The sequence below is a fragment of the Physeter macrocephalus genome, chromosome 6, assembly GCF_002837175.3.
Source record: "Physeter macrocephalus isolate SW-GA chromosome 6, ASM283717v5, whole genome shotgun sequence".
In the NCBI taxonomy this organism is placed as follows: Eukaryota; Metazoa; Chordata; class Mammalia; order Artiodactyla; family Physeteridae; genus Physeter; species Physeter macrocephalus.
The window spans coordinates 39,228,563-39,256,324 of record NC_041219.1 but is presented as its reverse complement, the minus strand read 5'-3'; the positions used below and the strand labels follow the sequence as shown (position 1 = coordinate 39,256,324).

The 27,762-nt window shown below is 38.8% G+C and overlaps 2 protein-coding genes and 1 long non-coding RNA gene across 9 annotated transcripts in view; 2 read left to right on the top strand and 1 right to left on the bottom strand.

Moving 5' to 3' along the window:
- Positions 1-9,717, top strand: part of MTERF2 (mitochondrial transcription termination factor 2) — a 15,203-nt gene extending 5,486 nt beyond the window's left edge. For all 5 annotated transcript variants that reach the window (XM_028490553.2, XM_028490552.2, XM_024127487.3 and 2 more), the window contains one exon: positions 5,106-9,717. In XM_028490553.2, the coding sequence (XP_028346354.1) occupies positions 5,134-6,321 (1,188 nt within the window). In that variant the 5' untranslated portion in view covers positions 5,106-5,133 and the 3' untranslated portion in view covers positions 6,322-9,717. The remainder of the gene's footprint in view (positions 1-5,105) is intronic.
- A 2,682-nt stretch (positions 9,718-12,399) lies between these two features.
- TMEM263 (transmembrane protein 263) lies at positions 12,400-26,939 on the bottom strand. Of its 3 annotated transcripts, XM_055085285.1 has the most exons (4): positions 16,580-16,649; positions 16,244-16,342; positions 15,312-15,353; positions 12,400-13,546 (listed from the first exon to the last, which is right to left on the bottom strand). In XM_055085285.1, exon 4 carries the CDS (start codon positions 13,539-13,541, stop codon positions 13,260-13,262), a length of 282 nt encoding a protein of 93 aa, XP_054941260.1. In that variant the 5' UTR covers positions 13,542-13,546; positions 15,312-15,353; positions 16,244-16,342; positions 16,580-16,649; the 3' UTR covers positions 12,400-13,259. The 3 variants fall into 3 exon arrangements, with proteins under 3 accessions (XP_054941260.1, XP_007123861.1, XP_054941259.1); XM_007123799.4 differs by lacking the exons at positions 15,312-15,353; positions 16,244-16,342 and adding an exon at positions 26,737-26,939; XM_055085284.1 differs by having other exon boundaries at positions 15,312-16,342.
- Positions 26,940-27,278: 339 nt separating this feature from the next.
- The window catches only part of LOC114486433 (uncharacterized), an 85,728-nt gene continuing 85,244 nt past the window's right edge, over positions 27,279-27,762 (top strand). The window contains exon 1 of the long non-coding RNA XR_003680143.1: positions 27,279-27,727. This is a non-coding gene — a long non-coding RNA (uncharacterized lncRNA). The remainder of the gene's footprint in view (positions 27,728-27,762) is intronic.

The following is a 27,762-nucleotide window of genomic DNA, read 5'->3' as shown; positions in this document are numbered from 1 at the left end:
ACGTAGATGCAAAAATCCTCAACAAAATACCAGCAAACAGAATCCAGCAGCACATTAAAAGGATCATACACCATGATCAAGTGGGGTTTATCCTAGGAATGTAACGATTCTTCAATATATGCAAATCAGTCAATGTGATAAATCATATTAACAAATTGAAGGAGAAAAGCCATATGATCATCTCAATAGATGCAGAAGTTTTTGACAAAATTCAACACCCATTTTTTGATAAAAATCCTCTAGAAAGTAGGCATATAGGGAACTTACGTCAACATAATAAAGGCCATTTATGACAAACCCACAGCTAACATTGTTCTCAATTGTGAAAATGAAACCATATCCACTAATATCAGGAACAAGACAAGGTTGCCCACTCTCACTACTATAATTCACCATAGTTTTGGAAGTTTTAGCCACAGCAATCAGAGAAGAAAAAGAAGTAAAAGGAATCCAAATCAGAAAGGAAGAAGTAAAACTCACTGTTTGCAGATGACATGATACTATACATACAGAATCCTAAAGATGCCACCAGAAAACTACTAGAGCTAATCAATGAATTTGGTAAAGTTGCAGGATACAAAATTAATGCACAGAAATCTCTTGCATTCCTATACCCTAATGATGAAAAATCTGAAAGAGAAATTAAGGAAACTCTCCCATTAACCACTGTGACGAAAAGAATGAAATACATAGGAATAAACCTACCTAAGGAGACAATAGACCTGTATGCAGAAAACTATAAGACACTGATGAAAGAAATTAAAGATGATACAAACAGATGGAGAGATATACCATGTTCTTGGATTGGAAGAATCAACATTGTGAAAATGACTCTACTACCCAAAGCAATCTACAGATTCAATGCAATCCCTATCAAACTACCAATGGCATTTTTCACAGAACTAGAACAAAAAATTTCACAATTTGTATGGAAACACAAAAGACCCCGAATAGCCAAAGCAATCTTGAGAACGAAAAATGGAGCTGGAGGAATCAGGCTCCCTGACTTCAGACTATACTACAAACCTACAGTAATCAAGACAGTATGGTACTGGCACAAAAACAGAAATACAGATCAATGGAACAGGATAGAAAGCCCAGAGATAAACCCACACACATATGGTCACCTTATCTTTGATAAAGGAGGGAAGGATATACAGTGGAGAAAAGACAGCCTCTTCAATAAGTGGTGCTGGGAAAACTGGACAGCTACATGTAAAAGTATGAAATTAGAACAATCCCTAACACCACACACAAGAATAAACTCAAAATGGGTTAAAGACCTAAATGTAAGGCCAGACACTATCAAACTCTTAGAGGAAAACATAGGCAGAACACTCTATGGCATAAATCACAGCAGGATCCTTTTGGACCCATCTCCTAGAGAAATGCAAATAAAAACAAAAAAAAACAAATGGGACCTAATGAAACTTAAAAGCTTTTGCACAGCAAAGGATACCATAAACAAGACCAAAAGACAACCCTCAGAACGAGAGAAAATATTTGCAAATGAAGCAACTGACAAAGGATTCATATCCAAAATTTAGAAGCCACACATGCAGCTCAATACCAAAAAACAGACAACCCAATCCAAAAATGGCCAGCAGAACTAAATAGACATATCTCCAAAGAAGAGACACAGATTGCCAACAAACACATGAGAGAAATGCTCAACATCATTAATCATTAGAGAAATGCCAACCCAAACTACAATGAGGTATCATCTCACACCGGTCAGAATGGCCATCATCAAAAACTCTAGAAACAATAAATGCTGTAGAGGGTGTGCAGAAAAGGGAACACTCTTGCACTGCTGCTGGGAATGTCAATTGATACAGCCACAATGGAGAACACTATGGAGTTTCCCTAAAAAACTACAAATAGAACTACCATACGAACCCGCAATCCCACTACCTGGCATATACCCTGAGAAAACCATAATTCAAAAAGAGTCATGTACCAAAATGTTCATTGCAGCTCTATTTACGATAGCCAGGACATGGAAGCATGTTAAGTGTCCATCAACAGATGAATGGATAAAGAAGATGTGGCACATATATACGATGGAATATTACTCAGCCACAAAAAGAAATGAAACGGAGTTATTTGTAATGAGGTGGATAGAACTGGAGTCTGTCATACAGAGTGAAGTAAGTCAAGAGGACCAAAAAAATATCGTATGCTAACACATATATATGGAATCTAAGGAAAAAAAATGTCATGAAGACTTTACCGGTAGGACGGGAATAAAACACAGACCTATTAGAGCATGGACTTGAGCATACGGGGAGGGGGAAGGGTAAGCTGTGACGAAGTGAGAGAGTGGCAAGGACATATATACACTACCAAATGTAAATTAGATACCTAAAGGGAAGCTGCCGCATAGCACAGGGAGATCACCTCTGTGCTTTTTGACCACCTAGAGAGGTGGTATAGGGAGGGTGGGAGGGAGGGTGACGCAAGAGGGAAGAGATATGGGAACATATGTATATGGATAACTGATTCACTTTGTTGTAAAGCAGAAACTAACACACCATTGTAAAAGAGATATACTCCAATAAAGATGTTTAAAAAATAATAATAAAATAAAATACAAGTCGATGTACTCGATTGGGCTGCCTGGTGAAATAATTGGCAGTCGGCAGCCTCCTGAGTAACTTTCCTGAAGTTTGATTCCTAGCCCGGTAACCTAGGGCCCCAGAGGCCACATGAGACCAAACGTGTTACGCTTGTGGAGAAAGCCTTTGACCAAAGGCCAATAGGCTTTTGCTTGTGGCGAGGGTTAGGCAAGAACTTTTACACAACGCGTTTTTCCTTTACGGTACGCTGTCCCATTTGGCTAAAGCAGGCGGCATGTTCGTATCACAGCCAGGGAAGCAGGCCGTTGGGGGAGTCTGCTAAGTGACAGGCCTCCACTATAGGTAACGGAGAAAATGCATCAAGGCCTTTGGAACCCACTTAAAATTAAAGACTCCTGTTAGGATGACAAGGCTTTGCTACCGAACTTCAGCAGCCCCTCTCCTTCAGAGTGCTCTTGCAGTGTAGACTAGTGAACGCCACCACCGTCACCAGCTTTGGATCGGCTCTTTTCCGTGTTGGTTTCATCCGGGAAAGAGCCACGAGGGCTGATCTCAACCAATCGGTCTGCACACCGTGTGTCTTTGGAGTAGGGCACTCCGGAGTCAATGTGCCACCTAAGAAAAGGAAGCAAAGTTTCCTTACCGCAGGAAAACACACCAAGGCCAGGTGTTTTCTCTATGAAATTTACGTGGGCTTGAAGGGTGATGCCTATACTACGTGGTGGAAAAGCTCGGGCTTACGGCTGTCTTTCTCCCTCTCTCCATCCCATACCCTGCGCTCAGCTCTGTGGGAATGTTGAGGGGGAGACACTGCCTCTCAGCTGGACTCAGAAGGTTCCTTCCCTTTCGGGCAATTCTGTGTGTCTCTTCCGTCGGGGAGGAAGGAGGGTGCCCACAGATATTCTGCAATGAAAGAGCTAAGGACAGAGGATGCGGAGGAGCTGGTCTCTCGGCGGAGGGAGCTAAAAAGCCCGCATTCTTAAGCTCCATTTTAGCGTTTCCAGACACGCTGCCGTCATAAGCCTAAGAATCGCACATGGTGACGGCATGGAAACGCTTGGAATCCTAAGATCCAGTGCAAGTTCGACTCGCAAGCTGGATGAAAGAACTTTCAAAGCACAGGGTTGTTTCATGTACGAAAGAGAAGCCAAGGGTCTGAGGCCGGTAGAATTTTGCTTGAGAGAATTGGTCAGAGTGAAGTAAGTCAGAAAGTGAAAAACAAATACCGTATGCTAACACATATACATGGAATCTAAAAAAAAAAAGAAAAAAATGGTTCTGAAGAACCTAGGGGCAGGACAGGAATGAAAACACAGACATAGAGAGTGGACTTGAGGAAACGGGGAGTGGGAAGGGTAAGCTGGGACGAAGTGAGAGAGTGGCATGGACATATATACACTACCAAATGTAAAATAGATAGCTAGTGGGAAGCAGCTGCATAGCACAGGGAGATCAGCCTGGTGCTTTTTGTCCACCTAGAGGGGTGGGATAGGGAGGGTGGGAGGGAGATGCCAGAGGGAGTTGATATGGGAATGTATGTATAGGTATAGCTGATTCACTTTGTTATACAGCAGAAACTAATACACCATTGTTAAGCAGTTATACTGTAATAAAGATGTTAATAAAAAAACAGTGGCTGAAAAATAAATAAAATTCAAACAAAAACATAGAAGCAAATAGGGATGAATTTTTATCTTCTCATCTGATGCATAAAAGCAGTAGGAATCCTAAAGGAAAGGGAAACTTCCCTGATCCTTTGACCAATTAAAATTAATCGATTTGTCCTGACACATGCTACACAATGTATGAAGCTTGAAGACATTATGCTAAGTGAAATAAGCCATGGTCACCATTCCACAGCTAACCTGATTTTCTGTGGCTTCACTAGGGCAGTCACATGGCATTCCTCATTTTACCTGGCTGAGACTTATTTTAATTCTAGATTTATAAAAACGTTTTTCACATAATTCTCATAAAAAAGCATACATTTATTCACTCATTTTAGAGAAAACAAATTCACTGACTTATTTTGATAATATTTAGCAAAAAAAATTTACTCTAAAATAGAGTTGACACCCCTCCTTAAAAAGTATTTGCTTCAGCTAAACATCAGCTTGAAAATGTAAAATGTTAAAACAAAAAAAAGTGGGTGTGTGTAAATAGTGTACATGTCCTAAACCTAAACGTATCAGAGATAAAAGGGAATGTGTGTCAAAATAACATTTGAGGTTTGTGAATCTCTGAACTCCTTGTGGTTTTGCTACTGGTCTGTAAAATGGAACTAACTACTGCATGAGGTTGTTGCAAAGCTCAAACAGACAATGTATTTATAAAGTTTAACATGTGAAGCAGTGTATTACAGTTACTTCATCAATTATTTAAAAGGGTCTATTTAATATACTCCACATGAGTTGTCTAATTTAAGTCCGTTTTATTTCCATGCTTACTACTTACAGCTCAAATTTGTGTTTATATTCTAAAAGTCAACACCCTTTATGTTAAAAACCTGTATTTTCTTTCATATAGGTATGATGAGTACCTTCTGAGTCTCAGGATGGTGGGAATTAGCCAGTGGATTGCAGGCATGTTGTGGAAGTTGCTGATTAGATCCCAACCCTGCAGGCTCTGTTCTTTCAGAAAGATGCTGTCAGCTCCAAAATACACACCTTTTCTAGCATCCTTCACCTATACAACTGATAATCAGTCAAATAGAGAAAATGAAAAGACAGTAGAAAAGCTCTATAAATTGTCAGTTGACATCAGGAAAATTCGAAGATTAAAAGGATGGGTACTTCTGGAGGATGAAACCTATGTTGAAGAAATTGCAAATATTTTACAACAGCTAGGTGCCGATGAGACTGCTGTAGCCAGTATCTTGGAACACTGCCCAGAAGCAATTATCTGCAGTCCACCTGCTGTTAACACCCAGAGAGAACTCTGGCAGTCGGTTTGCAAGAACAAGAAAGAGTTAGTTAAGTTAATAGAACAGTTTCCAGAATCTTTCTTTACTGTTAAAGACCAGGAAAACCGGAAGCTGAATGTTCAATTCTTTCAAGAGTTGGGACTCAAAAATGTGGTCATTAGTAGATTTTTGACAACTGCATCTATTATTTTTCACACTCCTATTGAGAAGAATAAGCAAATGATAAAGGTTCTTCAAGAGAGTTATCTAAATTTAGGTGGCTCTGAGGTCAACATGAAAGTTTGGCTACTAAAATTATTAAGCCAAAACCCATTTATTTTGTTAAATTCTTCTGCATCTATAAAGGAAACGCTAGAATTTCTCCAGGAGCAGGGTTTTACAAACTTTGAAATTCTCCAACTTCTCTCCAAACTCAAAGGATTTCTGTTTCAACTTTGCCCAAGAAGTATACAGAACAGTATGTCCTTCTCTAAAAATGCTTTTAAATGTACTGATCATGACCTGAAGCAATTAGTTTTGAAATGTCCTGCCCTTTTATATTATTCTGTTCCAGTTTTGGAAGAGAGAATTCAGGGATTATTGAAAGAAGGAATTTCCGTAGCTCAGATAAGAGAGACGCCAAAGGTTCTTGAATTAATGCCACAAATAGTACAGTACAGGGTAAGGAAACTGAATTCCTTAGGCTATAGAATAAAGGATGGATATCTAGCAAATCTAAATGGAACAAAAAAAGAGTTTGAGGCTAACTTTGGTAAAATTCAGGCCAAAAAAGGAAGGCCATTATTTAATCCTGTGGCACCATTAAATGTGGAAGAGTAACTTGCTGACTGACGTTGCTCCTTTCAGTGCCGAGTAAAACCGAGTAGCAAAAACTTAAGTGATTCAGGCATAGTGTGGGCACCAGTAATTTTAAGAACCTACTTAGCTTCTGAGTTGTGTTTAAATGACCTCTAAGTAGAAAATCTCTCACTCAATTTCTGTAATTAAAAATATAAATTGCATTTATTTTAAATAAAGTTTGTAATTTTGACCTTGAGCTATTTCAAAAAAGTATTAAATGGTCTATCAGTGTGATATTTTATAAGTGAGTAATTTCTAAGAAACTGACAAGTGCACTCCATTCAAAGTATGGATACATTTTTACTCATATAGCACATTTCACCTGGGATGCAGACCCAGCCTTCTTTCTCAACACCAGCTCTGAAACATCACTCTACTATGGTGTGAATTCTGTAGCTTAGGGTTTAGTGAAACATTAGCAAACTTCTAATACATTTTTGTGGAGTAAGTTGATTTCATCTCCAGGTTGGAATAAGGGAATATCTTTGAGAACCAAGTATTGCCCATCAAAAGGAATAATTAGAGCTTATTTGTGTAGTCAGTTTGTTTAAAATTGACTATTTTATCTCATGAAACACTTTTATGTGCATTTATTACTTTCCCCTTTTTACAGATGAGGAAGCAAGCTTAGAGAGCCATCCAGCTGCCACATGCCAGAGCCCAGATTTACTAAGATCTCTCTTCTGTTCAAACCTTGTGAACAGAAAAAGGATTGCTTATGAGTTGGCATAAGAAAAGTCACCCCTACCTGACATGCTAAAAGAGTACCAACTACAAATTTAGGGATTTTTATGAAAACATCTCTGTAAAATTCCTTAAATTTGAAATGATCTAATTTGTATAAACTTTCTGAAAATCCAGGTCTGACTGTAAGATATGAAAGGTAAAGTGTGTGATGGTTGGTACTGATTTTAGTTAGGTTTCAAGTTTCTATTTCTAAACTTTGTTCCAAGATAAATATGCAAATAAAGACTGGCTCACTTTCAGCTGTGGAGTTTGAACTCTGTCAAACAATTGACACTCAAACATCTGCGTATGTGTGCGTGGCCTTAAGTAATGAAAACATGAAAAATGCAGGCCACGTCTTCACTCTATTCCTTCATTCAGCAAATGCAGGTAACCCTCACTCTCCCAATCTGTTCAGTTCCTTAGCTAGGAAAGTGAAAGGTATCTCTGTGCAGCACCTACTAAGTGCTGGGCACGTTGTGCTTTACAACTCTAAGAGCTAAGTACCACTGTTTATTGTTCTAACAGATGAGGACATTCAGGCACAAAGAGGGTAAGTCACTTACTCAAAGTCACACAGAAATGTATGTCCAAGAGAAAGCATGGCAGCCAGTATAGTCGGGGCAGAGTTAAGTGATGGGAAGAATGACACAAGATGAGCATCACAGGTCCATCTAAGGAACAGGATCTCATTCTAAATGTGATGGCAGATTTTAGTTTATGCTTGGCAGATCTGGCAGATTTTAGTTTATGCTTGCTGTCCTGACCAAATTATCAGCAGTGCTTTCACCCTCAAAAGTATCTCAGTTTGGAATACATTATATGGTCACCTTGGTAGTTCCATGTTAGATGTCAATTTTAAGATGCCTACAAGAATCTGAGCAGAGATTTCAAATAGAAAAATGGTGAAGTCTGGAGTAGTGAGAAATCAGGACTGGAGATACAGATAATCAGGGATCATGTGCATATCTATGGTATTTAAAGCTATAGCTCTGGGTGAGACTGCCAGAAAGAAGATAGATTTGGAGTAGTGGCTGACCAAGCCCAGAAAGGATTGACCAGAGTAAGTCTGCCAAGAAAAGAGGGCATTTTCAATAATATTGAATACCATGGGGAGGTCAACTAAGATAAGGAGAAGTGACTAGTGGATCTGGCTAAAGGGAAATCATTGGTTGGCCCTATCAAGAGTGATTCTGGGGGATTCCCTGGTGGTGCACTGGTTAAGAATCCGCCTGCCAATACAGGCGACACAGGTTTGAGCCCTGGTCCAGGAAGATCCCACATGCTGCGGAGCAACTAAGGCCTTGTGCCACAACTACTAAGCAAGCCTGCCATGAGCTCATGAGCCACAACTACTGGAGCCCACGCGCCTAGAGCCCATGCTCTACAACAAAAGAAGCCACCGCGATGAGAAGCCCACATACTGCAACAAAAGAGTAGCCCCCGCTCACCACAACTAGAGAAAGCCCACGCACAGCAACGAAGACCCAATGCAGCCAAAAATAAATAATTTCTTTTAAAAAAGTAATTCTGGTGGAATGAGAAAGGTAAGAAGGCAGCTGGAGTGGGCTGAAAGAATAGGCGATGAGGGCTTCCCTGGTGGTGCAGTGGCTAAGAATCCGCCTGCCAATGCAGGAGACATGGGTCAGAGCCCTGGTCCGGGAAGATCCCACATGCTGCGGAGCAACTAAGCCCGTGCGCCACAACTACTGAGCCTGCGCTCTAGAGCCTACAAGCCACAACTACTGAGCCAATACGTCGCAACTACTGAAGCCCACATGCCTAGAGCCCATGCTCTGCAACCAGAGAAGCCACCGCAATGAAACCTGCGCACTGCTCTGAAGCGTAGCCCCCGCTCGCCGCAACCAGAGAAAGACTGCACATATCAACAAAGACCCAACGCAGCCAAAATAAGTAAATAAATTTTTAAAAAATAGATGAGGAAGAGTCAGGGACTATATAGTTTTTCAAGAAGTTTTGCTGCAAAAGCAGAAAAATGGAATTATGAGATTCATTTTTCTTTAAAGAAAGGAAATAGTGGAACATGTTTATATGCCGATGGGTATGACCCAAGGAGAGAGAGATGGATGAGATGGAAAATTAATTAATCTTAAGGATTAATATCCTTGAGGAAGTGAAGGTGGACTGACTTTGGATAAGAGCAGAGATACTAGTCCTGGTCCACAGAGCATGGGAACAGATGCAGGCAGCTTGATAGAGTGTGCATTGTAGAGGCAGTAGTCTTGCTGTCTGGTTGCCTCTTTTTACAGAGAGATTTAGAATGGGAGGAGGGGAGTATAGCAGGGGAGATGGAAAGAGGAGGTATGAAATAATAGTCATTTTGAGGAGTAGGAAAGTAAACAAACATGAAGGTATATAACAAAGTTTAGCAGAGTTGAGTGGCCATGTGTGCTTTGTGGCCATTAATTTAAGAAGAGCTTTGTCAGTACAGCAGCAAACGAGGCAGTTATGGTTACAGAAATGCATTTGTAGCTTACTCTAACTTGAAAAGTTTAAACTAAAAAAAAATCCACATTCATGGTCAAACATGCAGTATACTGACCTGTCCTTTACACCAAATCCTAGTCCGTTATCTTTTAGCCCTTGAACCTCTGCCTTTTTCTATTCTTGCATTCTTACTCAGATCTTCCTACAAATAAAATTTTAGATTTTCAAAATCAACAACATAACAGGGGGAGATAGCCTTACATAAAACACTAGAGACAAATTTCATTTCCTCTGTGAAAAAAAGGCTATAACAAAATACATGATTTCCTTTAAACAGTTTATGTATAAATTCATTTCTGTGGCAAAATGTAATTAGCTGCCAAAGTAAATATGATCACCCAGAAGACTTCCAGTGAGTTCAAATCAGACAGCCTGGTAAATCAAGCATACAGGCAGCACTAATGCCAGCAGTAGAATGAAGGACTAGCTATTGAGTAGTCCCCTTTGTTTCTGGACATAAGATGGAGAGGTTCTGACTTACACAAATTCAAAAGTGTTACAGGAAATTCAACTAACACTGGAACTGTGCTTGCTCCATATTTGTAAAAAGGGAATAAAGATACTTCTTCTCATAAGGTCCTCATACTGATTAAATCAGAGAATTTTTGGACAGTGCCTGGTAGGTAAGTAGATGCCCAGTAAATATCAATTTTCTTCCTTCATCCAACTAGTTCCCATCCCTTTGAGTCACTTCTGGCCAGTAAGAGGTCTAAGTTGCTTCCACAGCTGCTTAGGACAGAGGGAAGTGTGCTCCCTACTTTATAATTCCTCCATCAGTTACCAAATTTTAGACTGCAAAAGAATCACCTGCAGAGGTTGTTAAAGTGCAGTCTTGGATCTCCCACCCTGCAGAGATTCAGCAAGTTGCAGTCAAACCCGGAAATCTGCATTTTTAATCTTTATTAGAGTTGTTTAAAATATATTTGTATTTCATTGTTGTGTTGGCATCAAAATTCATATGTGGAGATGTTCTGTCATGTTTGTGCATTTGTATCAAAAAATTTAAAAACTGGCTACAGTACTTTCTGAATTGCTATATAACTAAAATTTTAAGACTACCCTGTTTTAAAATTTCCTTAGATCTTTATGAAACAGTTCATCTTTTGCAGATCATAGTGCTTTATTAAAGATTCATGTCTTCTTTTCCCATTCCTTTAATACAAAAAAATTTATTCAATCATCAGTTATTTTCATCTGACATTTCACTAAGTACAGAATTCATAACGTCAACATTATTAGATCAGTCACTCAAGTGGGTCACACAAGTTTATCCTCATTGTGCCGAATACCCACTCAAAAGATAAGCTGAATAACAGATGCCTCCAGGTGTATACAACAACAACCTTAGCTTCTTGAAGTGAACTAGTACTGTTTAACAGGTCAAATTGCTAGTCTACGAAATAAACTGAAAAAGACTCAAGTGTACAGCTCTACATATCATCAAATGGCAAGTTCATTTCAACAAGAACGTCTACAACTAACTTCATTTGTACAAGTTCTCTGCTATCATTGCAAAGCCTCTCCTGAACAAAGTTATAATTTAAAATTTAAAACAAACTTGATGAGATAAAATGTACCAGGTGGCTTTTCTGTAGCAGAAATTAATTACAACCATTTTTCCTCAAGCAATTTTAAAGACAAAGTTGAAAATAAATATTCAAGCATACAGTAAACTAAAGTCTATATTTAGAAATTCAGGTACAAAGCACAACAGAGCCGATGAAGATAAGAAGATAATTTAGAAATATAAACTAGCAATGAAGCAATAATTTCTTTCAAATAGCAGGAAACAAATTCTCCAATACCATTACTTAGATCATTATTTAGTGTTCATCCATTAATTTGGGGTTTTTTTAAAAATCCCCTTTGCTAATTATGACATTTGACCAGATATACCAACAAATATACCTTTAATCATACTGGATGAAATAAACAACAATTTTTAATTAACTCCCTAATGACTTTCCAGTTTTGTATATGGTAGAAAGGTTCAAGAACCTTTGTGGATTTACTTCAATCCCTGCTGGTATTTATGAAAGCTTTTAAAAGCTAAGTTTTGTTCTTACCCATTTGTTGATCCACATTATTAATGTAAAACTCTTAGTGGGTTGCAAACAAACCCTTAAGCTTTGGGTGTTGGAGTGATCTAAGTTCTCAGGAATGCTGTTTTGACTTACTCCAGAGCATCACCTCCTTTCTTCCCCTTGCTCATTAAAAAAAAAAAAAAAAGTCTGCAGAATGGTGGCAAATTTCCAAATTTAAGTGAAGGAAAATTAAGATTTTTCAGGCTGGGATTAAACCCTTAGTTAAGAGAAATGCCACTTTTAAAATTTTTATGAAACTGAACATGAAACAAAAAGATAAATTCCAGCTAAGTCATATTCTTTTAAAATGAATGAGACATGATGAGACGTTAATGAGACACAACACACTTATCATCCATAACCAAAAAATTCAATTTCCTGCCTGAAGTTGACTTGGAAAGTGGTACAAAGTTTACAGCTGCTTTAAAGGAGTGTAAGATGACATTTTAAAAGCCTGTCAAACACAGAAAGCACTTACATATATTTTACATTCAAAACTAATCTATGGAGCCCATTCCGTTCAATTTAAGAGTCAGCCCCCACACATCTGTGGCTGCTTTCACTGTGTTTTTTGAAAGGGGTACTGCTAGTAATTTAAGCCATCCTGGAGACAAAATAGGTGTGAAGAATTTTTTATATCTTGGATGCTTTAGGTAATTCTTAAGAACTTAAAATGATTTATGTTTTCCTCCTTAATATGAAACTCTTTTATTAACATAGCTTCTGATCAGCAAATAAATGTCCCTTAGGCACTGTGAGGTTTATTAATGATGGAGCATGAACCCAGGCTGAAGTGTACAATTTGGTTATAACTACTGACAGTTATCAAACACTATCCTATCTGCTGAGAGCAAGAAATGCCTTTATGCCACTAATCCTGAGATTCTTGAGGGAAAACTAATTTCACAAACAACTTTTGAAAGAATCCATATATAATAATAATCCTAAGAACTGCACATATTCAGGGTATTAGAAAAGATGTTTTCTTTTGTAAGGCATCAATGATTAAATTAATATAATGCATATCTAACAAAAGATGGTTAATACTCATAAAACCATGAATCTTTTCTTTTAAACTTCTCTTGTTCCTGCTACTTTTACCATCTTAAATAAGAAAAGAATGCCTCTTCGTCTAATCAACTATGGTTATTAAAAAAACTAAGACATCTGAAACTATTAGGCACATCAAAGGTACGTTTATGTAGGTCAAGGTTCCCTTCTTAAGGGGCAGATGAGTTTACCTGGCACATTATACATATGGAACTGTAAAGATCATCTACTAAATTCAACTTTCACATTTTTAGTTAAACTGAAAGACTTAATGTAGTAAATATTCAAATATACCTTATCTTCAGTTACAACTGAATAAGTGTAACATTTTACCAGATAAAAAGCTGGAATTTAAGTATGAGAAACCTTCATACACTGTGCTAGTATTGGTCTCTTCTTTTTAGACAAACGCCAGTCAGTCATCAATACTTTCAACACAGCAGTTAGAAGATAAACGTCCAAAACAGGTGACTTGGTTGTAGTCCATAATTTAGCAATTCAATGCCACTGGCATCATAATGCTGTGGAGAGCAAGTGTATCTCCATATTTTAGTCAGATTTGTCTTTCTTCTTTCCTGTTAAGGGCACTTTGTTTACAACAGCAGAGCCAACAGCTGTAACACCTCCAGCCACAGCAGACACGCCCCCTTTCACCAGCCCTATTCCCATGGAAGGCACAGTTGTAACAGCTGTTTTGGTCACCTCCAGACTCTTTCCACCAATCCAAGCCACACCACCAATGGTGGCACCAACGGCTCCCTTTGTAACACTGAAGATACCCCCAGTCACACGGGACAGCATGCCTGGTTGCTGCTGTGGGTGATCTTTCATTGAACCTAATAAGAGAAAATATCATAAGACAGTCAAATGTAAGTCTTTATAAGAACAGTACAAATCACTGAGTAACCAGTAATCAGCAGACTGTATTGAAAAGGTCAACCACATAAAGACATATCTGATCATATCTGATCAAGACATCAAGAGCTCTTCCCTCAAGGGTATAGTTTTACATGTTTTTAAAACATCTTGGTCCAATGCTAAGTCTTAGTATCTATGAGAAGAAATGCTTTAGAAACGAGACAACTTTCATAAAATGGAAGACTATTTTAAATGTCTCCTTGATTTACAGTTTTATTGCTGTTAATAAAAAGTTCTTTATTTTATATCCTAAAAGGAGCATGAAAAAATAAAAAGATAAATATATTTAGCCCTTATTTCCTTGATAAGAATTCAATCAGTCATTACTGAAACAAACTTCTTCATTTAAGCACTGGTTCTCAAGGTATGGTCTGGAACCCTTGAGTATCCCCAGGACCATTTCGGGGTAAAAACTGCTTTCATAATAATATTAACATGTCATTTGTCTTTCACTTTCATTCTGTCACCAGTCTAAAACAGGATTTTCCAGAAGCTAAATGATGGGCAGTAACACAGCAAACTAAACACAGAAGACTAAACTGTGAGAATCTAGCTCTCTTCCATTAATCCAAATATTAAAGAGATTTGCAAAAATTTTAAAACAATGTCGGGAATTCTGTGGTGGTCCAGTGATTAGGACTCTGCACTTTCACTGCCAAGGGCCTGGATTTGATCCCTGATCGGGAAACTAAGATCCCACAAGCCGCACGGTGTGGCCACAAACAAACAAATCACCCTGCTCACAATTTTTTTTGTTTGTTTTGGAAAATAGTTTCATATTTTTCAAAAAATATGTTAATTATATTAATATGTAATGGGCCTACTGAGTTCATAATAAAATACTAAATTTCTGTTTTTATTGTTAATACGGCAAATATCAACAAAGACATAAGCTCTTTGGAATCCTCAATTTTTTTTAAAGTAGAAAGCATCCTGAGACCAAATAATTTGAGAACCACTAACTTAAATATATTTGGGTTTCTATTCTATGTGCTCCTTAATAATGTATTTAAAGCTAATATTATATGTAAAAATAGGAAAATTATTCATCACTTAAAATCTTGTTACCTACATATAATCTTTTTTGTAACATGGAGAAACCAGAGCTATGGTTAATACTTCCACTGCCTCAGTAATTTTTATAAAAGAGAGTATGTGATTTAAGTATCTAGTTTGTAAAAACTCTTCATATACTCCCAGAAAAGGTAACATCAGTATGAGAAATTCAGATTTATTGTCACGAGTCTTTTCTCTTTGGTTTCTTTGTTTGTTTAATAGAGGCACTCAAACTGGCATGTAACCCCAAACTCCAGCATAAAATGACTAGCAGGAAGATTTCATAAAAATTTGCTTCTGCCAGCCTCAAACACACACAGACCTTTTCTCCTTCATAATCTAATGACTCAGGCGGTGACAACAGATGAGAATAGTGTTTTTATTTTTTTAAACTCCATGAATAAATACTTGGTAACTATACAGTTCAGGCTATAACCACTAAAAAGGTATAATCTCACACAAGAAAGGTAAATTCTTGGGTACGTAAGTTCAACTAAGACACCCAAAGCTACTATAACCTAGCAGAATGTGGTTATCAGAGAAGATAACATTGGAAAACCAACAATATTTGAAAGAGAAAAAAAATCTGAAAATTGAGTTTCTTTAAATACACAGACGCAAATTTACCTTGAGTAAGATTTTCTTTTCACTGTTTGGAGATTTTACATCCTTTCACAAGGAAGAAAGTCTCATTGATTAGTCAAAATAGCTCACTGATGAAGATACAGCAATGGCTAAATTTATAAAACCAACTGTTTAATTGAAACTGAGTAATAAGCATAGTTAATATAAAATTTTAAAATAGCTGAAATAAAAGACTTAAGACATAGATAAGCATTTGAATATATTAATTATAAAATTATGATGAAAGGATATAAGTGGTCATTCTTTTGTAATCAAGGTTAGTAACACTAGGAAAAGGGGGGAAAATCTTGATTTGAGGGTAAAACAGATAACTACCTCATGCTGAATACCTCATTAGTATTATCCTGCTATGCCAAATTTGGTGTACATGCATTTAATGAAGACAGTTTTTCTTAGTGAAATCAGATAAATACTAATGCTGTTGATCTCTTAATTACAGTGTACTCTTTTTTAAAAATTACAGTGTACTCTTAATTACCACCATATAAATTATCCACTTTGCAGACTACTTTTAACAGGTTGCCAATATAAAGACATCCCTGAGGCTGTTCTCTTCCTTAACAATCATGCTTCTGGACAGCCTTTACCTCTTTCCTGACTTCTTTCTCATAAGTCCTTCCTAACTTTCTCATTGAGCCCTAACTTTTCTTTTCAAAACTCTAGACTTCTAGTCCTAAAAAATAAAGAGAGAAAATAAAGAAAACAGCTAGTCTGTACATAGTGAGGACATACATGTGTGCATTTAGTGTTTCCAAAGATTTTTGAAGTAAAGGTAAGAATAAAATGATTCCTGATGTCACAATTTCCACACTAAAAAATAAATTAAGCAGACTCTAAAACCATGTATTAAAAAAGCAAGAGTTACCCATTATAATGTAATGAATAATAGGAGTTTAACAACAAATCTCAAGTACCTCTTGAAGTGAGTTTTCGTATGCATGACATAACCTAGTCCATCCTTCCTCTGCGCCTCACCCAACTCTTTACAAATGAAAGGATACTCGTGAAATGGTCTTAAAAGAATAAAAGAGTAGCAGAAAAATATTGATAGACCTTATATAAAAGTTACATTGTGTCCCCATTTACCAATATCTATGCTTTCTTATTAAAAGCTAAAAATGTTTAAGTATTTTTGGAACACATTTACTGACAAGGAAAACAGGTTATGTTACTTTAAAGTTAATGAAAACAATCAGAAGTTTAATTCACTAGGATTTTTTTCGTTCTTAGTATTACAGATGCATACTTACCTTCTGGTGGTTCATCACTAAGGTATGATGGGATTTCTTGTTGATTTTTATCTGTCTGGTTCATGATCTCCTAAAAAACACACACATTTCATTTAATTTCAGCATCTGAGACTACCTCTTTTTATATGCTTGATCAAGACTTAATCAACTTTATTCAGATAAACAACATTTTACTTATTTTCTTCATTTTGGCTGAGCCGCACAACCAGGGATTGAACCCGGGCCACAGCAGTGAAAGCGCAGGATCCTAATTACTAGACCACCAGCAAACTCCATAAACAACATTTTTAAAACAACCATAACAAGACTACTTCACCTTGTCTGTCTCCTACTTTGTGGTGTTTGAGAAATACTTTCAATTATACTAGTGGACAACATAAATCTTAAATCAAGCAAAGATTGGCAGGCATGGTACAAGCTTTCCTATGTTGTTACTGCTGCTTCAACTTAAATTGAAAATTACCAACTGAAAGAAAGTTGGAAGGTGGGGGTTAGCAGACAAAAATTTTAAGTGCCTCCTCCTACAGAATTTATTTCACAACAGACTCAAAGAAAAACCTATACTATGAACTAAAAAAAAACATGTTCTATCTGAAAATTTCCTCAAAAACATGACATTCTTCTCCTATAAATATGACAGCACCAATCTGAATCACTAAGAGAAGGATTTTGATTACTTTTTTATTGTTACTTTTAGAACTCGTATGAACAGAAGTAGCAAAAGAATTCAAAATCTACTATAAAAAATATATATATATACTATAGACTACGTCTAAGTACAAGTAATAATGGAAACTAAGAAACAAAATAGCTATGTTGGGATGAAGAACACATAAACTTTCTTTTCCCAATCTCCTTACTATCTTAAAATATTTGATTTTATATTCCATTGACTAAGTAAAGATTAAAACAAGATAGTCTAAAAGCTTTCTTGCTTGGCCAGAAAACTAGGGTTGTGATCCCAGTAGTCAACTAAGTATTTCTTAGTCATAAAACCATGAAGCCTAAATTATTGTATCTGTACATATATAATACAACAGATTTTAAAGGATATTGTAAAATCCTGCCATCTGCAAAACAACATGGATGAACCTTGAGGACATTATGCTAAGTGAAATAAGTCAGACATAGAAAGACAAATACTATATTATGTCACTTATATATATGGAATCTAAAAAGGCCAAACTCATAGAAAGGTGGTTGCACGGGGCAGGGGGTGTGGGGTAGGGGAAATAAGATGTTGGTCAAAGGGTACAAGCTTCCTGTTACAAGAGGAATAAGTTCTGAGGACCTGATGCACAGCATGATGACTATAGTTAAAACTACTGTATTGTATACTTGAAAGTTGCTACGAGTAGATCTTAAAATGTTCTCACCATAACAACAAAAGTAATTGTATGAGTTGAAGGATGTGTTAACTAACCTTAATCTGGTAAACATTCTGCAGTATATATGTGTATCAAACCATTACATTATACACCTTAAACTTACACAATGCTGTATGTCAATTATATCTCAATAAAGCTGGGGAAAAAAAATATTGTGAAAACTACCAAGGTACTTTAATACGCTGATTAAAAATTTATTGAGTACCTACTAAGGGTCATGTTTTAGGTGCATGGGATATAGCTGTGATCAATACAGACCAAAAACATCTCTGCCATCATGAACATTCCATATTGGCTAGTGGGGAAGACAATAAATAAATATTCAAAGAATATACTGTAGGGGCTTCCCTGGTGGCGCAGTAGTTGAGACTCCGCCTGCCGATGCAGGGGATGCGGGTTCGTGCCCCGGTCCGGGAGGATCCCACGTGTGCCGCAGAGCGGCTGGGCCCGTGGGCCATGGCCGCTGAGCCTGCACGTCCGGAGCCTGTGCTCCGCAACGGGAGAGGTCACAACAGTGAGAGGCCCGCGTCACGCAAAAAAAAAAAAAAAAAAAAAAAAAAAAAGAATATACTGTATATCAGATGGTGTTAAATGCTATGGAGAAAAAGGCATGAAGGGGAAGAGGATGTGATATTTTAAATGGGAGAGTCTGTGAAGGCCTCATTGTGGTGACATCCCAAAGGAGGTAAGGATACAAGATATCCTTTCTGCCTTGAGGGCTCTTGACCCAAGAGCCCTCAAGGCAGAAAAAACAGTAAACGCAAAGGTCCTGAGGTAGGAGCTTACTACAGACAAGAAGGAACAGCCAGAAAAAAGTGGTAGGGGCTGCAGCAAAAGGCAGTAGAAGAAGAGGTCAAAGAGTGAGGTCTGGATGACATAGGCCCATATAGGCCATCGTGGCAATTAGCTTTTTAACTCTGAGATGGGGAGCCAGTGAAAGGCACTGCCCAGAGGGGTAATGTGTTCTGATTTACATTTTTTAAAGATCATTCTGGCTGTGTGGGGAGAACAAGCAATCAGAAAGCAAGAACAGAGACAGAAAGACCAATTGGGAGACTTAATGTTTTCAAGGCTCACACGTATTGCAACGTTTATCAGAACTAATTTTAAGTGGTCAAAGAAGGGTCAGGGAAGTTCCCCTTTCCTTTATGACTCCTGCTTTCAGCACCAAATGATCAGATAAAGTCATTCATATTTCCTTCTATATTTCAATAATTCAGGCAAAAAACACTGGTGGCAAATGAGGGTGGCAGAGGTAGCAGTGTGAGAAGTGGGATTTTTCAAAGGTAATTTAACTTCATGTAATTCAACTTGAAACGTCTTTAAAACCTAAACCCTGTGTAACATGGGACTTCACTGCACCCCACAGCATCCAGCAGCTTACGTCCTGTGCTTAAATAAATATCTTTTAGTTGCTCTAGTGAAAACCCTGACTCAGACCACTGATCAAGAGCACCTAATCTTATGCTGGTCTGGTTTGTCAATTTAGCATTATCATCCCATATACACTTAAGATTTTAAAAGTAACACTAAAGATGTGTAATCTCTGACACAAAAAAAAAACCTGAAAGAGTATCAGCTGATGCATTACTGGGAGAAGGAGTTCCTGATTGATTTGCCTTAATTTTAAAACTCCCTTAAGCCAGAAATTAAATTAATTAATTCAATTTATTTCCATTCATATTTATATTTCTTTAATTTATCATCATGGTAAGATCATGAGGAAATTATACAGCATAGTGTTTAAAGTTCTGGGATCAGAGAGCCTGCAGCTGAATCCCAACTTGACTATAAACTATATGGCTGAGGACAAATAACTTCATCAGATCCTTGCTGTTCAAGAAATAGAAATTAAAGATATTCCAGCCCTAACTCTAAGATGAGAATACTATTTAACAATTCAAAACAAAACATGCAGAAACTCCTGGCAGAATGGCCAGAAGTGTGTGTGTCCCTTCCTGAAGAATAACTATTTTGGAGTCACTTTCTTCCCCACTGGACTGTTAATTCCAAAAGGAGAGACACTTTGTCTAGCTTACTCAGGACTGTGATCCCAGTATCTGTATACCAAGAGATCATCTGGCTGATCAACTAATCAATAGATGTCATAGTATTCTGTACAGAAATATGGGGATACTATATACACACATACATCTTACAAATTTTAGCTGGAGTTTTAAAACAGGTGTGCTAGTAACTGCATACATTTAAAAACTTTTTCTGTATATATCCCACATATCTCTACCAAAAGTCTTAACCTTTTCCTCCTAATACAGAATCCCTTAAAAAAAATTTTTTTTCCACATATACCTATTTTGTAATTTTAAAACGAAAAAGACCATCATTTTAAAAGAGTAGAGCTGCTTTATACAATGATAGCATAAAAGACGTATGCAATTCATCTAAATAGTATGAACTGACTTTATTCTGCCAGTAGGCAATGAGGAGACATCAGCCGAGTAACTGTCAGATCTGTGTTTTAAGAAGCTAACTAAAGCAAGATCAGATGGAAGGACACAGATTAAATCCACTAAGTGGCTACTTGAGTAGTCCAGTGAGATGGAATAGCAGTCTGAACTCTGCCAATTTTTCCTGTCTATATAAACGTTTGGACCAAAATCCTAGGATTCACCCTTGATTTCCTCTAGTTTTACACTCCCCTCAAATCATCGGTAAATTCTCTTGCCTGAATAAATCCAGAATACATCAGCTCTACTGCTACCACTTTTAACTAAGCCATCATCTCTTATTTGGACAACTACAAAATCTCTTAACTGGCCTCCAAGCTTCCGCCTGTGCTCCTCCTCCAGTCTAGCCATGTCATACTCTGCTTAAAACCCTCCAACTGCTTCCTATTTTGCCCAGAATAAAATCCAGAGTCCTTCCCTTTGCCTTTGAGGGCCCAACATCTAATACCCCGATAGCATCTCCTACCACTCTGCCTCTTGCTCAATCCAGCTTGGCAACATGGGCTTCCTTGCTCATCTTTTCCTGAAAGGCTCTTCCTCAGTATATGTACCTGACTTGATTCCTTACTTCCTTCAGGTCTTTGTGCAAATGTCCCCTTCTCAGAGGTCTTCCCTGACCACCTTATAATAGATTAGCACCCTCCTTTCCCTATCATTTTCACCTAACACACTGCTCTATTTTCTTCATTGCTTTTATTGTCACTTGATATATATGTTTACTTTGTGTCACTCACAATTAGAATGTAAGCTCTATTGGAACAAAGCTTGGTTTTGTCACTGCTCCATTCCCAGAGCCTTAATTAATGCCTGATGTGTGGCGGATACTCAAATACTTGACTTTTTTGTATGAAGTAGGACATAACTTGGGTATTAATGTGAGATAAAAGGAGAATATAGGGTGTAAAATTTCTAGCATGAGAAACTAAATAGAAATGATGATGAAGACAGGACTGGAGAGGAGAAGATGGACATTTTTTTAAATGTTTATTGCGCCAAGAACACTTAACAAATAAGTGTACACAGTATTGGTGACTATTGGTTCAGTGAAAGGACTTGTTCTTGAACAGCTATTTGAGATGCCTTCAGGCCATCTACAGGAGACTTTTAGCAGGCAATTGTATTTAAAAGGACCTGAAAGTCAGCTTGAAGTCAGAGTAAGAGTTGAGGTCCTGAGAATGGTCTGAAGTGATAGTTGAAGCTGCAGGGGGTGAGTGATATGATCAAGGAAAAGAGTAGTAAGAGAGCAGACTGATAAGCTTATATGGACTATTCATGTTTAAGAGGTAAGCAAAAGAGAAGCCAGCAAAAACAAACAAAATACACCTGAAGATAAATAGTCAAATGAGACAGCCTCATGGAAGGCAAGAGATGAATTTATAAGCTTCCTAAAGATACATACAATGCAAACATTAAAATAATTTATGAAGATCAAATACTATGGATAAATGTTAATGTTGTATTTAGAGGATATAAATGGCATGTATCATATGATACTATTTTTTTTTAAGTGCACATAAAAAGACTGAAAGTAAATATACCGAAGAGTTAACAAAGATTGCCACTAGGGGGTAGAAATTATACATATGGGGGGAATAGATATATAGTACTTCTACACAGAGAGAAATATATATACTTAACATCTACATTTTAATATTCTACCATAAACATGTATTGATCTTGTAATTAAAGAATAATACATATTTTTAGGTCTTAGAAATCAGTGATACTCATAAAGGATATTTTTAAAGATGATACAGTTCATCTACCTAGTTATTGTAGGTAGTTATTGTTATCCTCAAATCAAGTTGATCACCTAAAAAACAATGTTCTTGAATCACAAAGTGCTGACTTGAAGAAAAGATCACTCAGTTTTATTCACGGTTATGTTCCCCCACCCTCCCCCTGCCCGGTCCTGACAGCACACAAAGACATCCACTCTTACAGCTCTTTTCCCTGATTTACAGTTTGAAAATCTTATTTATACTCTTATCATTTTTTTTTAAGCACTTGTTTTGGTTGTAAGCTGACACATAATATTTGTGTAATAAATGGGATAAAAATATCATCTGTATCCACATTAACTTTAAGCATCATAAGAAAAGATGCATACCAATATATGGTCCAAATTTTTGGTTTAAAAAAAAAATGATAACTTCAAGCTAGATTCATGCTCTTCAAATGTACTTCTTTAAGAATAGGCAGTGCTGGGCTTCCCTGGTGGCGCAGTGGTTGAGAATCCGCCTGCCGATGCAGGGGACACGGGTTCGTGCCCCGGTGCAGGAAGATCCCACATGCCGCGAAGCGGCTGGGCCCGTGAGCCATGGCCGCTGAGCCTGCGCGTCGGGAGCCTGCGCCCCGCAACGGGAGAGGCCACAACAGGGAGAGCCCCGCGTACCGCAAAAAAAAAAAAAAAAAAAAAAAAAAAAGAATAGGCAGTGCTATTCCAGGGGCTTCAAGAACAGGAGAGACATGAATTTTACTACACAGTAATTTAAAATAGTTTTGCTTTTAAATACACACTAATTAAATAGTTAAATGAAAAGTGCTTGGGAATTTTTTAAGATAACTAGACTTTCAAGAAATTTCGTTCTTGCCTGGAGCCTCTTTAGGGTATACTCTCAGATTCACCAGCTCTCTCTTCCCTGCCCAACTACGCTCCCACCTCCCCTGAGTTTATGCTACTCTTAAATTACATTCACAGTTACGTTTACTAGTGTTACCAAGAGTTACAAATAGGATTATCAATAAAGTAGAAAATCTGGAGTTGTGCAGGCCAGAAGCCTGGCTACCTAGACCAGAAGAAATTGAGAGGCCACAGAGATTGATTTTTGTTTTGTATACATATATTTTAATGTTTAAGTTTCTTGCATATCACTCGTATTAACAGCAAGTATGTAGTATTCAAATTCCTACAGAACTCTTAGGGTAATAAAAATTACGCAAAAGCTCTAAGTATATGGAATATATTTTTCTGAATCCCTAATTTGATCATAAGACACCAAGTTACCTTATAAAGGTATTTTTGCTAAAATCCTTAACTATCTGTAATGCCATCTATACTTTTTACTCACATAAACCATTCCCAACATCTACATACATACATGTGCCAAACTTTTAGTGATATTACCTCTTTAGGATATTATCACTTTATCACTAGGAGAAATGCTTTTTATATTACCATGCTGTTCATTATCATCATTACATTTTTTTCTCTTAAATTAGGAATTGTGAAGACAAATATGGCCCTAATCTCCTAAAACTGGAAGAGGTAAATAATCTGCTTAGTAAAACTTTAAAGCATACACATAAAGACAAATAACTGACAGTAAAAGTATCAAAAACACCATTTAAAAATGTTACCCTTAAACAACATTATTAAATTCTATGCAAACCATCTGCCCTAAACTCAACATATACTTGGGTCCCTGCTATGTGCCAGGCACCCTGCTAGGCACTAAAGGTTTCAGTGTGATGAAACACACAGAGGACTACACTAAGCCAGAGTTTACAGTCCAGTGATTATATACTTTACCAGCATTTATCAATTTAGTTTCATTCAAAAACAAAAAAAAGTCTGCTCTATAGGAACTCATAATGCACAGAAATTTCTACTAAAAAACATAGTTTCTTAAGGAAGGCAATAAAGACAGAAAACAGCCTTGAGATCAGCACAAATAATTTAACTTACTCTATGGACATAAATCAGTTTTACCATTTGGTCCTGACATGTGAACAAACTATTACAGTACCGATGAAAACTGGTCATAAGTAAGTTTTTTTTTAAAGAAATTATGAAATGTGAAAGAGTTCTTTGCTATAGACTGCAATTCATCAGCAGTTCCTTTAAGCATTTAGGCCAGGGAGAAATAATTCTTGTCCAGTACAACAGTATCATAGATATAAGCAGCTGGCAAATACATTGAGCAAGGATTTATAACAACACTATTCCCTAGAGGGTAATTTCTTCTAATAATAGAAATAAGTAAACAATGGACCCCCCCTTTTTTTTAAGGAAAACAGGTGAATCAATGTTGTTTGTGGATATCTGTAACATTTTATATATAAAGTTTTCATTAATAATAAAAACAAAATCTGAAAACAGTACTCAAATGTGCCTATGGCAACACCCCTCTGTGTACCAAGGGAAGTTAAGAAGCACTAATACATTGTATATGAAGCCTAACTACAAAATACAATGCACGACAGTTTACCTTCAAAGCCACTTCAAAAATTTCTTATTAAACAGTAACTGCCTATTTCCCTATAAGAAAAAGACTATAAATGAATTAGCTAAATTTTTCTACATATTTTATATATAGGAACTTTGCCACATCCTCACTCCTATGCTTTAGCTTCTTTGCCAAATAACTATAAGGAGCTTCAAAAAATACATTTATACAGAGCTTTAACTCACATACACCAACAAACTGCATATATTAAAACACCAGCTTACTGTTTTTAGGCTTCTCTAGTTAACCAACTATCCTGAACAGGCTGCTTTAAAAAATGGCCCCTGCCCATTAAATCAACAGCAAGTGAACTACAAGAAATGCACTGAATGTGGCAGGAAAGAAAAAGTAATCTGCCACTAAAACTTACACCTAGTGACAAGTAACAACTGACAGTATCAAAATGGCAATTTTTAAGTGTTGCCCTTAAATGAAACATTAAGGAGAATTACAAACACCTATCAAACCAAATAACCAGTACACCAGTCATTTTCACTACATTATACCTCATTAGTTCAACAGATATTTGTGTCCCTACTATGTGTCAGACACTGTGTTAGACACTGAAGTTTCAGCCTGAATGAGAATGTCAAGGCCCTACTCTGAGGGTGTTTATATATAAACCAGTAAGATACCTTCAGGAAGTAGCAAAACAACAACCACTCAATGACTAAAACAAAGAAAGGTAAAGATTTTCCTGGAGTTTAAAAGAAAAAAAAAAGAGAACCACACACAAGAACTACTTATACTTTTCTAACGATGTTATCTACATAAGGGCATATTTTTTCTGAGCTTGCTTTCTAGTACATATGTTATAACAAAGGCTAAAGAAATGAAAGTGAAAAAAATCAAAATAGGATGCATGAGTTTATTAAAAGTTACTTCCTTCTTTCTTTAAAAAAACAGACATGGACACATACACGCAGACATATACCTGTTGATGTGATATCAATATTCCTGGGGAGCCCTTTAGAGCACCCAAACCAGTGGAAGTTTTAAAGGTTAAACAACAGTATAGAACAAATAATCACAGATAGTAAATAAAGTGTTTTCATTTGGAATTAGTTCACAAGAGCAGAATAAATCAAATAAACTCTCCTCCTTCTCTAGGTGTTTCTAAACCTTTGCCGGTGGCCCCTTCCGGAGCCCCCCCCTGCCCCCCACTGATCCCTTTGGGCACTAGCAAGTTTCCTTTTCTTTTTTTTTTTTTAAAGCAGAGGGAGTGACGTGGCAGGAGAGGCAGAAAATGACCCTGGAGGAGCCCTGGCTAGGGCTGAGCTCAGCACCTCCTCCCTCCGCTCCACGTTGTACACCCAGCAAACCCCACTCCCACAGAGTTCCAGAATTCCTATGTGTTCTAACGTACAAGAGGCGAACTGATCCTAAGTGGAAGCCTGGAGACCAGTCTTGAGGCTGCGTGTGCATAGCAGGCACGGTTTTTATTTAGACACGGGAGGCAGTGATGGCACTGGTGGGTGCTCCAGCAGTCCCCCAGTCACCCCCCGGCGCCGTCAGTACCTCTCTCCACTGCTACACTTCCAAGTTCAGGTCAAGTGTGGGGGTAGGGCTACCTGGGAAGAACACTGAGAATGTCCACTGTTCAAAGATCGTGTACTTGAACCCAAGAGAGTGGTTTATCAACAAATTAGGAGTTAGAGGGGCGGGGAAGCCCAGCACGCAGCCCCTCTGCCGCATCCCTCTCCTCTCGCAGGCTGCTGGCGCCCTCCCACCCCCATTTCCCCGGCCTGATACCCCAGGAGCTAAGAAGTCAGGCGGAAGCGTCCAAGGAGGGTCCTCAATCTCAAACCACGGCGGGGGAGTCAGAGACACGTAAAAGTGGGTAACCCGGCCAGCGAACCTCCACCCGCCCCCAACATCGTCCCGCCCCTCCCCCTTCCCCGCTAAGCAGCAGCCGCCCCCCCCAAAAAAGGCCCCGATCCGGGCACCCAGGCCCGGGCAGGGAGACGGTGAGATGCAGAAGAGCTAACAGAGCTAACGGAAAAAGGCAACAGAGAGGAGGGCAGGAAGAAGCCGGGACGGCGCCCCCTACCCTCCCGGCCCGACTTACTCACCGCCGGGTCGGGGGCCGGCGCCTGGGCCGGGCGGAGGAGCGGGCAGCACCTAGGAGGGCTGAGGCGGCCTGAGCGGCGGGCACAGCCCGGGGCAGCTGCGAGCTCCGGAGACGCCTCCTCTGGCTGTGGAGCCAGAAGACAAGGCTGGCGACGGTGGCTTCTGGCTGCGGACGTGGCGCCGGACGCGACCCGCCCCCTCCACCGCCTCCTCCGCTCCCGCCTCCTCCCGCGACTCGCGCTCCGACGCGCACGCGCACCCCGAGCCCCTCCCGCTCCTATCCGGCACACGCCCACCCGTTTCTCGAACTGCCCAGCCCTCGCAGCCACCCCCAGCCTGTCGGCTCCCGACGTGCGCACGCGCGAGGCTCCCTCCCGCCCCGCCGGCCAACTCCCGCCCCTTTGCCTGCTTGGTGACACCGCGAGAACCCAGGTCCGGCCTGTGCGCGCCTCTTCCTGGGTCTCCCGCCCCTTTTCCCCGCCGTCCAATCAGATCGGGCGAGGGGCACGGAGCCTCGAGAACCCGTAGGCGCAGGCCTGCGGCTCCCTGAAGTCCCCGGTCCGCCGGGAGTAACGGTCGCTCCGAATTCCGAACCTTCGCCCTAGGGAAGATGAGACGGTCGCCAGTTTCTCCGGCTCTTCGCCCTGGGCCTCGACATTCCCTTACCTGACGTTACTCATTTATTATTATTGTTGTTACCATTATTATTATTTGAAATCTCCTCTGCCCTAGAATTGAGCTTCTTGAGAGTAAGAGCTCCGGTTCGTCGTCGTCACCCACCGCTTACCGCAGTGCCGAGGGTTCGCCAGGCGCTAGCAGTTTGCTGAAGAGAGTGGGTGTTTATAGTGAAAAGAGAAGTGAGTTGGAAATTAGAAAACCTGGCTTCGCGCGCCTCCCTCGCCATCTGCCGCCTGGCGCGGCGCCTCTTGAGGTCTCCCCTACTAGGCCGAGGCTCTGCTCGCCGTTCTGGAAGGTGTTGAGAAGAGTGTAGCGGTAAGCGGATAGTGTCTGGACCTAAACCCCTTGTG

Excerpts from the sequence above, each read along its gene's own strand:
- TMEM263 (XM_007123799.4), bottom strand. The coding sequence starts at position 16,643 with ATGAACCAGACAGATAAAAATCAACAAGAAATCCCATCATACCTTAGT. Across the intron at positions 13,547-16,579 it reads TAGTGATGAACCACCAGAAG|GTTCAATGAAAGATCACCCA; the intron begins GTAAGTATGCAT and ends TTCTCTTATTAG.